The 13,651-nt window shown below is 43.8% G+C and overlaps 2 protein-coding genes across 3 annotated transcripts; both read left to right on the top strand.

The window, feature by feature from the left end:
• The first annotated feature begins 597 nt into the window (after positions 1–597).
• On the top strand, positions 598–2,947 carry rps9 (ribosomal protein S9). Its single transcript, XM_012829200.3, has 5 exons — positions 598–683; positions 1,330–1,442; positions 1,520–1,642; positions 1,926–2,112; positions 2,686–2,947. The coding sequence occupies exons 2-5, from the start codon at positions 1,346–1,348 to the stop codon at positions 2,861–2,863; spliced, it is 585 nt and encodes a 194-aa protein (XP_012684654.1). The 5' UTR covers positions 598–683; positions 1,330–1,345; the 3' UTR covers positions 2,864–2,947.
• Positions 2,948–3,080: 133 nt separating this feature from the next.
• Positions 3,081–13,500, top strand: mboat7 (membrane bound O-acyltransferase domain containing 7). Of its 2 annotated transcripts, none has more exons than XM_042709076.1 (9): positions 3,081–3,707; positions 4,561–4,667; positions 4,829–4,958; positions 5,634–5,760; positions 7,473–7,629; positions 8,423–8,618; positions 8,950–9,102; positions 9,719–9,895; positions 10,215–13,500. In XM_042709076.1, exons 2-9 carry the CDS (start codon positions 4,592–4,594, stop codon positions 10,723–10,725), a joined length of 1,527 nt encoding a protein of 508 aa, XP_042565010.1. In that variant the 5' UTR covers positions 3,081–3,707; positions 4,561–4,591; the 3' UTR covers positions 10,726–13,500. The 2 variants fall into 2 exon arrangements, with proteins under 2 accessions (XP_042565010.1, XP_042565011.1); XM_042709077.1 differs by having other exon boundaries at positions 3,081–3,882.
• The last annotated feature ends 151 nt before the right edge of the window (positions 13,501–13,651 follow it).

Genomic DNA, 13,651 nt, shown 5'->3' with positions numbered 1-13,651 from the left:
AATAGATAGCAAGACAGGGCAGCAGGACGGAAGGGCCTATACCTTAATTAACAGACTGATCCAACACTGGCATTAAAGAAGAAAAAAACTAATTAACAGAACACTGACAACCCCAAACACACCGATAAGTCCTATCAATGTAGTCAATCAAATACTTTCCCTGAACGTTGGCGACTGTTTTGAACAAAGGGCTATAAATTACACTATTACTAAAACTAACCAGCAGAGGGCAGCAAGTACGTTTTTGAAGGTCAGCCCCACATGAAAATAATAGTAATTTACCCACTACAAATAGTTATATTACCATAAACTAGCTCAACCGTCATATTAAAGTGATACAAAATTAGTCAAAATCAAGCTAGCCTATGGACGTTGGTTTAGTTTGAAAGATAACTGACAATTACGCTACAATGTCATATATTGTGAGTCTATTTGAGAACAAAGTGATGGAATTAATGTAAAATAGTGGTTTGCGTTTGCATGGGTGATTTGTTGTCAGAATAAAAAAAAGACATCTGACATTTTTTAACATTTAGTACAGTAACATTTCCATCAAACGGTCGCATGTTCGTGACCACAAAGTCGCAATGGCTAGTGGGAAATGTAGTTTGCTGATATCCCCTATATATAGGCGGTGAAGACTTCCATGCAGTCTCTTTACTATTCAAGCCTGAGGAAGACAGGTAATGGCGGACACATTTTTGGCTTAACTTTCCTTGTGTAGAGAAGCATGTGACTCAACAGTCTATATGTATTTCCGAAACACTGACAGTTATAACACTGCCATTTAATATTGTTGTGCATGAATAATTGAATTTAAACGTTAGTATGTGAAAGCCAACGTGCTATAATGGCTAACGGTAGCCATGAGGTGGTTCCTCGGCCTAGTCGAGTATACGGCTTTAATCATGCCTTTTTTTCGTGCCTGCGAATGCCCACGTGTGGCATCTGTTGGCCTTTATATACACTATAACGCATGTTTCGTTGGTGTTTTACCCGTATAGTCCGTAGCTTGCCTGGTTGTAATGGATGCCAAGCAGTGACTTAACCACCCTACCAAGCTAATATTAGCCAGCTAACTTAAGCTAGTGCGACGAATTTCCGCAAGGTTTTACATTGGAGAATATTTCTTGGCAGGCCGATGATATTAACAAAATTGTCAGACTCCACCGTGGTGTCAAGAATTCCTCGTGAATGAGGCCTGTCAAGACCAGTAACTTAACATTTGGTTCATGTACCAATGTCCTTTATCTTAACCAGTTTATTCAAACATTCAATTCTGCTGACCAATTGGACACTTCTGTGAACGTGAAACCTTATGTTTTCTAGGCTTAAGTAACCCGCCATGCCCGTTGCCAGGAGTTGGGTTTGTCGCAAGACATACGTTACTCCCCGCCGTCCCTTCGAGAAGTCCCGTCTCGACCAGGAGTTGAAACTCATTGGTATGTACTGCACGTTTGACATCCGCTTGAAATTCTTATAGTGTTGTCTCCGTTTACTAACTTGTTGATTTCCCCAGGTGAGTATGGACTGAGGAACAAGAGAGAAGTGTGGAGGGTTAAGTTTACTCTTGCCAAGATCCGCAAAGCCGCCAGAGAGCTGCTCACCCTGGATGAGAAGGATGCCAAGCGTCTCTTTGAAGGTAAAAGTCGGAGTGACAAACCAGATGTAGTTCAAGACTTTGTATTAAGATGTTCATGGTTAATCGTACACCAATTAGCATTGTGTCTGGGACATTTTGGATCGTGTTTGTTTTAACAGGTATTTTGAAAACTGTTCTTGGCAGGCCGATGATATTAACAAATGTGTCAGACTCCACCGTGGTGTCAAGAATTCCTCGTGAATGAGGCCTGCCAAAAACATATTTACAGTACTATTCTTTAGTCCTACACGTTTGTTACAATATTGCATGTTTCTAATTTTAGGCAACGCCCTGCTCAGGCGTCTGGTGAGAATCGGTGTGCTGGATGAGGGCAAGATGAAGCTGGATTACATCCTCGGCCTGAAGGTTGAGGACTTCTTGGAGAGGAGGCTGCAGACCCAGGTGTTCAAGCTGGGGCTTGCCAAGAGCATCCACCATGCCCGCGTGCTGATCCGCCAGAGGCACATCCGGTAAGTGCTGGGGGTGGGAATGAGCTTGGACTGCGGGCAGGGCAGGTTTGCCCTGTATGCTGGTTGGGGAACGTCAGTCTTCTGAGATTCCACAGTGGTGATTCTGTGACTTGGGTCTTCATTGCGGTTGTCCTTCCTGTTTTTCGGTAGTGGTCCAACCTTTGCACCCTGATGATTTGGGAATTAAATATTTCCGCAAGGTCAATTCGGCAATTAAGCTGTATACCTTGTCAGTAAGACTGCCCAGACCCTAAGCTGCTGATCGAGACTTGGGGCTGTAATGCCACCATGGTTTTTGGGCTATCAGGTAAGGTAAATTGTCATCTCATCATGGGTTCTCATCTGTGAGCGGATGTCTTGATTAGTTTTGCATTGGAGAATGGTTCTTGGCAGGCCGATGATATTAACAAATTTGTCAGACTCCACCGTGGTGTCAAGAATTCCTCGTGAATGAGGCCTGTCAAGACCAGTAATTTAACTCTTAGCTTGCATGGTGGTGTGTGTAGAAACTATTCACCTTGGCATTAATGCAGGCGTGACTACTCACCTTTCCCCATCTGTTTCTCCCTTCAGTGTGCGCAAGCAGGTGGTGAACATCCCATCCTTTGTGGTGAGACTGGACAGCCAGAAGCACATTGACTTCTCCCTGCGCTCTCCATATGGCGGTGGACGTCCCGGCCGTGTGAAGAGAAAGAACGCCAAGAAGGGCCAGGCTGGAGCTGGAGGAGCTGATGATGAAGAGGAGGACTAAGCTGGATGATGAAGAGGGGACTGAACTGCTGAACATCTGAGTTTCAAAACCCTCCACAGTTTTCAATAAAAAAGTTAAAACAAAGTCTGCTCTCCTTTTGGTTTGTCCACTAGTACGCTTCTGGTAAATGCAATACCCTACTGATTGTTCTTGGACATTGTCCATATTTTTGCCTGTCCCAATCGGAAAATGGTGATGAGTTATTCTGACATGGATAGTGAAGCACTGGTGATTTCTGATATTAGATCAGCATTTCGGTTCAGATTTTAAAAAGGTGAAATTGACTACGTGTTAATACAGGCAAACTCTTTGGGTTACTCTTAGCGAATTGAGTGGATGCTGTAATTGACATCTGAACATATCATTCATGAATAGGATTAAAAGTATATCTGTGGGAAAATGTGATTTTCTTGGTGACAGTACTTCACAAGACAACCTGTTATATATATATATATTTTTTTTTCAGTTTTGAGGTGCTCTTGTCAATTTGTCCTCAAATATAAACGCTATTGATTTGTTTCATAATCTGATCCAAATCATGCAATCTCAATACCCTACCATAAGCTTTTCTTTGGAGTTCTGTGCAAGTCACGTATAGAGAGAATTCCATGTTTTTTTGTAAACTTTCGCTCAATATCGTTCTACCTTGCATTCATTTATATCAGACGCGATAAACGTTGTGAGAAGGGTGGGACAATGACTTTGAGTGACAAGTGTTGACGCGCCGATGTGGGCGGGGACAGTAGGAGGAAGTGGAGCCCAGCAACCTCTGGTACGACTGGAGGCTTTCAGAAACAAAATCGGGCAGAGCAGCGATTATTAATTTGACACAAGCGCTTTTATTGTGAGTATGCATAACAAGAGATTTCATTAGTTAAGATTTTTGTGTACATGAAGACTGGACTCAGTTCATTCTGAGGCGTCTGTCGATTTTCATGAACGTTAACGTTTGCTAGCTACAGCCAGTTACACCAACGTTATTGGTATGTTGGTGAGTCGACACACCTTCTGAAGTACCGGTGGGTTTTGAATGAATAGATATTACTTTAGAAATGTAAAACATCAAAACGTCATTTCCATCGCTTTGGGCCACAAGCCCTGTTTGATTTTGGTTCTGATTTACTGATGTGCGAAATTATATTGCACGGCTAGTCATGAAAGCCTACGGAAATGAAGCATAGTGGATGAAGTGTTTATGAAATATCTTGCGAAATGCTGAAGACGTTGCATTACACTGCCACAGCCTCCGATTACTTCAGAGTGCTTAACTATAAGTCTGCACTTGGTGAAACTTGGGATACCGTGGTGCAAGCGCAGATTTGTGCTCTGAAACTGTCTGCAGCATAGTTCTTGACGGATTTACGCCAACCGCTGTAGTGTAACAGACGTTAGGCTTAGCTTCTGGTTACTTTATGCACATTGATGGTCATCGGTGTCATTTTCTTGTAAGTTGTTTTGTTTACCATAAGATGAAAGGTGTCAATTTGAGAGGAAAAGGGTTACACAGACAACATTGAAGTTAATCAAACTGTTTGATCATCTGTTTGGCTAATCCTCGGCTTCCTTGCATGCTGTAAATTTGGTTACGTTAGTGAAATCATATGCAACGAGTTTGTTAGCGTGTTTGCATGCGGAGAACAATACCATTGTTTATATGTGCTTACGGTGTCGGTGCTATGTGTTGTGTTCCCTGACAGTGTGTTGGTGGTGTTTGCATGAAACACAGAGATGTCACCAGAAGAGCTGGTCTACCTGGGATTCATTGCAGCTTCAATACCTATTGGGTTCCTTTTCCGTTATCTTAGTAAGTGACAGCACGTCACAGCATTTATGTATGTGTCCTTAGCTGAGTGCCATGGAAGCTAAGGTTGAACTACAGAAAAGAGGGTTGAATACTTTCATCAGTGTAATGTCCAGCACAAATGTACTAGAGTGTGTGATTATGTGTGTGTGTGTGTGTGACAGGTCCTCCAGTCAAGCAGGGGGCAGCATTGCTGTTAGGTCTGACTATAACTATAGCAACCTGTGGAATCCACACCCTACATTCTCTGATTACGGTTTTGGGAACATGGATCATCATCAGGCTCGGCTGGAGGTGGGTATGAGTGCAGCTGATCCCCAAACATGTTTTACATAACACTGCATCACACACACACACACACACACACACACACACACACACACTCTTACATAACCAAATCTGTTTGGAGGGAGATCTCTAACCAGGAACATATTGTTTTTTTGAGGATTTTCACAGTTTATTTCTAGCAACCCTCCAGGGGTGAGTGTTCAGTGGGCTGAGCTAGCGTATAGCAAGGCAATCACAGGCAAGCGTGCTCCACTGTGGCGTGCAAGCTCTAACCTCAATTACACTCTGTGATAAAATTAGATCGTACAGTAGATTCACGATTCAGACACTTGCATTTTCGGCTTATCTCTGCCTAACACCTTTACTTATCTCTGGCCCGCATCCTCGTTAGATTGGCTTTGGAGGCATTTGGGTCTTATTCACATCTGAACAAAAACCAAGAGGGTGGTCGCCAAGTAGGCTACTGCTTTGGCAGTGTTTAGCTCATGAATATGAAGGCCCATGACTGCTTTCGAACAGGTCTTTAATGATTGCATGGTATGCTCATGTAGTCTCAGCCTCACTGTGTAACATTCTCAGATTAGTTATCTGTTTTCAGCTGATGTGTGGAACTTAATGTCCAGATTGATTGGCCATTTTGAAAGCATGCATGAATATTAAAATGTCCCTATTTCCTGGCAGGAGTGCCCCCGCCTTCTCTCTGGGCTGGACCTTCCTCTACCTCCTCTTCTTCCGTTTGGCCACTTGGGTCGGCCTTCCCCAACCCACACCATTCTCCAATGCCATTCAGCTTATACTCACTCTCAAGGTTAGAGGAGTGTGTGTGTGTGTGTGTGTGTGTGTGTGTGTGTGTGTCTGTGTTGTTGTCAGTCAGTGTTATCATTTGTACAGATATATGTCTTGGGGAAACATTGATGGCACAGCCCTCTCTCCAAAGAGTTTTTTAGGTATATAACTAGTGTAGCATATCTTGCTGTTAACTGGCATTAACTGGGTATCTGATGACTCAGGAACAGATTTGGTCTTAGTCCAGTCCTGATCTGGCCCTGATCTGGCCCTGATCTGGCATGTGTTCAGCTGAAGCCGCTGTGCTGGGGCCATAAGAGGTGCAGTAGCAATGTCAGCTCCTTGGGATACATGTTCATGGCCAGGGCCGGCGTGCATGATGCCTGTGCCCGGGACAACATTATTTCAATGGGCCCCTGCCTCCACCCCAATTAATGTGAAAATACGCTTGAACGAAGGTTCGACACCATGTTTTATTGTTACGTCAACTGGATCATAGACAGGCGTGTATGAAATCATGTCACACATGTAGCCAAGCCTATTAACATAAGATCATCTCATAAGATAAAAAAGGTAATAAGGTAATATATTATGTAAAACACGATCCACTGACAATGACACATGTAGGCTAAGTGAGTGAATGGGCCCCTAGGATTAAGAATGGCCTACTGTAGTGGCTAGTCAGCCAGCCAACTAATGTTAGCTTCAGCAGTATAGGCTACTGTGATGAGGACCACGTGTTGATTAAGGTGGCAAATATAGCAACAACATGTCCCACCTTGCTCTTTTGAAGCCCCGGCATGTCTGTCTTATTTAAGAAACTTAGCGATTCGCTCCCTTGCCTGTATAATGTCTTTTTTGCTTATGTGCGCCAGATATGTGAGTTGATATTTTGACGTCTCAATTTCTCTACACCACCTCGTTTACTAAATCAACGTGAGGCTACCCTTAAGGCATGTTTAGGCATTAGCATGACGATAAATGAATGGACAGCAAGCATAATGTATTAAAAACGAATAATGCAAAAGCTTTCTGGGCCTGGGACAACTTCCCCCGGCTGCTTTAAAAACAGTTGAAATGCCAATTTGAAAATGGTTTTCAGACATGTGTTGAGCTCTGCAGGCTCTGCCTTGATGCGAGCTGAATGCGGCCATGACCCCAGCAGCTACAACTGAGGTTTGCATGTTTTAAAAAAAAAAGCAAAAAACAGGAAGTTCGATTTTTGGTGGGAGATCAGTATCACGGAAATCTTCACATCTCTCTTTCAAAAGCACGGATTATTCATAGACTTTATTGCACAGTTGTTCCAACAACAGGATAATTTCTCAATTTGTGTATTTTTTTATACTGGAAAGCAGTATGTTGATGTGTCTCACTGTCACAGAGTCTGAACAGTTCTGCCACAATTTTTTTTATATCTTATAGATAAACTTTTATCTTAAACATAAATTAATATTCTGTGTGATATTCAGTATCCTATATACTATATGTTAGGGTCATAGGAACCAGTAAAGGATTACTGGCTCAATAATTAAGTCAATTCTGACTAAAGATTCAAATAAATTCTGACTAAAGATTCACATTTCAAAGAAGAGGGTGCTCCATCTTAACTCCAGTTCAGTCTTGTTTGCCAGATGTGCGTTATGTCACATAATCAAGTGTCCTTGACTGAACATACAATTGTTTAGCCAGTTAGCACATTTGTAATGTTTATTTGCTGTGGTTTCTCCGCAGATGGTTAGTGTAGCCAATGAGGTGAAGTGTTTTCACTTGGAAAAGAAAAAGGAAGTGAGCTCATTCTCCAAATCACCTGTGGTGGGCGGGCTTCTCCACGAGCCCTCCCTCTATGATGTCATATCCTATAGCTACTGCTATGTGGGTATAATGACAGGTAGGTTTATTTGTGTGTGTGTCTTGTGTGTAATACATTTATTTACTTATTAATACACAGCTATTATTATGCTGTCAGTTTATGACGCCCCCTGTTGTTGTGTGCTGTTCATTGTCACTGTAAAGTTTGAGGCGCTACTGTTTAATGTTAATGTTGCCTTTTAATTTAATAATTTTTAACATGTGCACTTTCTGTCTCTTTTCCTGTCAGCATCTAGTCGCACGTGATGTGTGATGTGAGTTGTCTCACGTTGTTTTTTTTTTTAACCAGTTCTCTTCCCTCTCTGTTTTGTGTGTGTGTGTGTGTGTGTGTGTGTGTGTGTGTGTGTGTGTGTGTGTGTGTGTGTGTGTGTGTTTGTGTGTGTGTGTCTGTCTGTCTGTCTGTCTGTCTGTCTGTCTGTCTGTCTGTCTGTCTGTCTGTGTATTTTTTTTACCATACCCTTCTCCGTCTGGCATGGTGTTATGCTTCTCCAAATTGCTACCCTCTCCTCCATCTTGCTCTGGTTCATGTGCTGCTGTACCCCTCTGGTTCATGTTATATCATGTTCATGCCTGTACTACCTGCCATCATGCTCAAACTCTTCTTCTTCTTTCTCTGGGTGGCCGGATGCGTTTCTGACTTTCACCCCCCCCCCCCAAACACTCCCCCTCCCTTCTCTTGGACTCTCCTCTCAATCATCACTATCCTCTCGACTTGCTTTTCTTCCTTTCCCCCCATCTCTTTCCATATTTTCTCTCCTCCTCCTCTCTCTCTCTCTCTCTCTCTCTCGCTCCATCATTCTGCCGTGTCTCAGGTCCGTTCTTCCGGTACCAGACGTATATAGACTGGCTGCAGCAGCCTCGTCCGCTCTCCCTGCCTGGGCTGGACCCCTGCCTGCACCGGCTGCGCATGGTGCCTGTCTACGCGGCGCTCTTCCTCTCCGTTAACGTCGTCTTCCCCCTGGCCTACGTCCGCACGGACGAGTTTCTGGAGCACAACTTCTTTTTCAGGTCAGTGGTGTTATGGAACAGAAAGCCCTGTGTCTGTGTGTAGGCATGTAGGAGGTTATTTCTATACACACCCTCTTAACAGTGTGCAGAACAGAAACCAGAAACAGTGTGCTACCACAAGTGCTTTATTAATAATAATTAAAAGTTAAGGGACTCTATAATGTGTTCTTGTCATAATGTTTCATTGTTGTCTATCTTGTTCTAATTCAACACTTACTGAACGTGCGCACACACACACACACACACACACACACACACACACACACACACACACACTCACACACACACGTGTAGATTTATGGTGTAAATAATGTCGTCCATGTCTCCGCAGGTTCCTCTACATGGTCGCTGTGTTCTTTGTGTTCCGGATGCGGTTCTACTCGGCGTGGTGTGGGGCAGAGGCAGGCTGCATCAGCGCAGGACTGGGCTGCTACCCAGAGGGGGCGCTGTCCAAGCCTGGAGGGGGACCCACCGTTCAGTTCAGGTTGGTCTCACCAGGGGACTAATGTATGGACGTTTGTGTAGGAGCCTGACCTATGTTAACCTATAGGGGTGTTTCTGTGCCTCTCCAAATGGATGTCTTTAATTAAGAAGATGTATCACTACGTAACATGTGATTCTGTTTAAAATCCCTTTAAAAATGAAGGAAATTGCATGTTTGGAACTCTCTGCATTCAGGTGCACCCCATTTGGTCCTGTTCTTACATCCGGAGCTATCGCTCCCAGTTTATCACGGTGATTGGTGATGATGTAATCCATCTACGCAGATAATCCACACAACTACAGGCTATTGGGCTTATATACAGTCTATATGGGCTATATAATGTTTTGACTACTGTTAGTAGCCTGACATTCTGCAACTGACATCAGTTGTAGAATAAACAAGCATCTGATCTTATCTAAACCGTGTCCAGGAAGCAGCAACACTATAACAACCATCGTATTTGTCACTTAGTTGATAAGGTCAATGCATTCAAAACAGTGCAGACAGACAGACATATATTGTTAGAGTGCAGGGGTTGAAATGCCATCATTTGGCTGCTTCCTCCTGTTTCTAAACTTGGTGTTTTATATCCCCCTCTGTGTCTGTATATGTCCAGCTCTGACCCTGACACCCCGGTGCAGTATGACTTCAAAACCATCCAGAACATCGACTGCTTCAACACAGACTTCTGTGTGAAGGTGAGGCACGGCATGCGCTACTGGAACATGACGGTCCAGTGGTGGCTTCACCATTACATCTACCCCAACGCCCCCTTCAAAGCATACGCGCTCAGGTGAGTGACACGTGCGCGCACACACACACACACACACACACACACACACACACACACACACACACACACACACACACACAGGAGAGATACACCAACATACAGGTAAGACACACACACAAGTAAGCATTTACTATTACCTTGTCTCGTTTTTCTGTTAAAGCCATCAGCTGTCAGTAAGACTTAAAGGACCTTATAAACAGACAGTTTTTTAAATGACTTCCCCTCTCTATCTCCCCCTCTCTCTCCCTCTCTCCCTCTCTCTCCACCTCCCTCCCTCTCTCTCTCTCCCCCTCTCCTCCTCTGTGCCTCCTGTCTTCAGGGCTGGCTGGACCATGCTCATCAGTGCCTACTGGCACGGCCTCCACGCGGGTTACTACCTCTCCTTCCTCACCATCCCCCTGTGCATCGCCGCCGAGACGTCCATGGAGGCCTCGGTCCGGTCGCGCCTGGGCCCCCGCGGCCAGAGCGCCTTCGACTGGGTCCACTGGTTCCTGAAGATGCGCGCCTACGACTACATGTGCATGGGCTTCGTGCTGCTCAAGGCCGGCGACACCGTCAGCTACTGGAGCTCCATCTACTTCAGCATGCACCTGATCGCCGTCGCCTGCATTCTGTTCGGGCGGCTGTTCAAGGGAGGCCGGAGGGAGAGGAAGGGAGCGAGCGAGGGAGAGAAGGCAGAGGAGGAGAGGAAGAGCGAGGGAGAGAAGGCAGAGGAGGAGAGAAAGAGCGAGGGAGAGAAGGCAGAGGAGGAGAGGAAGATTGAGGGAGAAAAGGCAGAGGAGGAGAGGAAGAGCGAGGAGCAGGAAGTTGTTAGGGAAAAGACAGAGTGATGCTCGATGTCTGAGTGGCGGAAGTGACCATAGACATATATAGATATAGATATATACGTCTATGGAGGTGACTATCAGGGAGGGGCACGTGGTGGTGGGAAAAAGGATGTTTACTCTGAAAATAAGACCCGCAGGTCTCAGCACTGTCAACATGCTGTTTGAACTCTGTTGTGCGTTTAGCCATGCCGTTCGTGAGCAAAGGTATCAGGTTACATTGTGCGTGTGTGTGTGCGTGTGCGTGTGCGTGTGCGCGTGTGCTTGTGCATGTGCGTGCGTGTGTGTGTGTGTGTGTGTGTGTGTGTGTGTGCGAAGCAGGGGAGAGGACTGAGGAATGGGAGGTTCCACACGAATGTCATTCTTACCATGGGCGAGGCCAGTGCAGATGATCATGTGAGGGCAACTGTAATGCAACTTTAATGTCATTATTGCACAAATTAAGTAATATAGGCAAGTAAGACAAGCAATTCTAACTACCTGGTCATATTTCATCTCTTCCAAAACACACACGCACACACATATATATATATATGGTGTGTGTGTGTGTGTGTGTGTGTGTGTGTGTGTGGATGTGTGCTTGTAGGTATGTATATGTATAGATATACACAGTAGGGCAGACTGATCTTATAAAAATGCCCCACAAATGTAAGATACCTTGGCTTAAATACCCCTTGTAAAGAAAATAATTTTGTGTTTTACAGACCTGTATTTTTTCAAAAGCTAAACTAAATCATTTGAGTAAATTACATGATGATGCCTGTAAAATATTATTATTATCATAAGGTACAGTTATCTATGGTACCAATTAACACTGAAATCAAACCTTTGGGGCAAAAGAGGCTTGAAAGAAAGCAGTCTGAAGTTTCTGCTTCTGGTTGCAAACATGCCCTCTCATTTTTGCACCTCTGTCTGTCAGGATATGTGTGGTGTATGTACACGCAGACATATGCAAGCCATACATTCCAGCGCCAACATTCTTTGTTTGGACCCCACTTTAAATAGGTCCTTCTTCTGTGTTCATACTTCCTTGCTGAAAAGTATAAAGTGTGTTTTTAGTTTTAAGGTTTAATAGAGTAACAGCTCACGGAGCAGTGACTGGAATGTCCCACTTTCCTTTCTGTCCTAGACAGCAGCTGTGTCTGTCCAGTCTTTGGACCCAGTCTAGAGTTAGGCCCGGGCTCGGGCCAGATCAGGTCATGTTTAGTGGGATAGAAAGTTATGAATCTGATCTCGCTCTTTAAAGTCAGGATTGTCCATGTCTTTGATTTATTTATTTTTTTAATTTTTGGAGTGCTTTGAGCGTACCCTCTTCTTTTTCCATGACCGTGAGCACCTTGTGTATCACCATTTCTCGTATTTGTTAGACTTGGAAAGTCTCTGAGCCTTGAGTTTACTCTTGACTGCTACGGTTGTTTCGCTGGACTGGTGTGTGTTTTTCTCCTTTTGTTTTTATTTATTTTATTTGTCCTTCACTGTGAATCATCACTGATCCCGTTGTCTAAAGTGTCCACAGTGCTCCATCAGACCAGGCTGTTAAACTCCACGTCATCCACGTTTCAGATTTTGCAATACTGTGCAGACCTAGACAGACAGGCAACTTCTTAACATGTAATCTTAATGTTGGCTGAGAACTGAATGTTTATCTGGATAAAGATTAGTGCCTGCTGGTGGGATATCTGCTCTCCTGACTACTTATGTTCAAACATGGATGTTAAAGTCTGAGGTGTATTTATTTCCAATGTACCTTTGTTTTGCCCCCTTTTTCCAATTTTGATCCAGAATTTGAATTCAGAAATTAGATATTAGCAATTGTTTATGTCCGTATACATTGGCCCAGGACTAATATAAACTTTAGCTTTGTCTTTGAGTTTCTTTTACCAGTATGTTACCATTACATTACATGTTTTCACATTTGAGTTATGATGTCATAACTTTGTTTTATTGCTCTCATTTCTTTTCTCACCATGTGTGTGTGTGCTATGTGTGCAAGGTAGCAGTGTGGTGTGCATGCCTGTGTGCACATTGGTGCATCTTTCTTCTTCTCTTGTAGTTCATTACTGCCATATCATGTACTTGGACCGTGTGTGTTTTGGAGCAATGGGCACTTTACCACGGCTCTGAGACAGTTTGTCTCCACACCGAAGCCTGAACATCGTGACGTACTGTAATGTAATATTATACCTAATACCTAATGTTATACCTAATATTAATTAGGTAACTGTGACCTAATTACATTTTTCTCGTGTGCACATTCCATGCGGACTGCACCCAAATGGTAACTGGGGTTCGCCAGATCCCCGCCACATCTCAACCCGATCCATTCTAGCTGCTCTCTGGACTGTTGTAACATCATGATTGTGATTGATTAATCAACACTGATCAAATTTCAGTTGTCCATGACTGGTTGTTGTTTATGGTTCTGCAAGGACAAGTTTGTCCATCCATAACCTGACATCATCTTAACCCCCCCCCCCCCCACCCCCTCTCCTGTACTAAATCCATTAGATTCCTGTAGAAACAGTAGCTTTATTTGTATGATGACTTATTGTTTAACTGAAACTCAGAAGCCCTATTTTTAAAAACCAGTCTAAATTTAAAACATGTTCTTTTAGGTATTCCCGGGATTCCCTTGCATGTACGTTGTCTGTTATTTCTTTTCTGATTCATTCCTGTGACCATTTCCATTGGTGGCTCATTACTTTGTTGCTATGACGATTGTAACATCCCCTGCCTTATAACAGTTTTACAGTGTTACCAATAAAGTACATCTTTGCATTATTTCTTGGTGTCAGAGACTGTGGTTTAGGTCATCTTTCCATCTTCAGCTGAGGCCCTTATCAAAGGGGACGGGGAAGGGATGGCAGAAGGGAAAATGCCTCTGAAAATAATTTGCGTTGTTCTCAAAACACACACACCTATGCAAGAACCT

This window comes from Clupea harengus, chromosome 11, assembly GCF_900700415.2.
Source record: "Clupea harengus chromosome 11, Ch_v2.0.2, whole genome shotgun sequence".
Taxonomy (NCBI): Eukaryota; Metazoa; Chordata; class Actinopteri; order Clupeiformes; family Clupeidae; genus Clupea; species Clupea harengus.
Note: the sequence above shows the minus strand (reverse complement) of the source record. Positions and strands in the feature narration are given on the sequence as shown.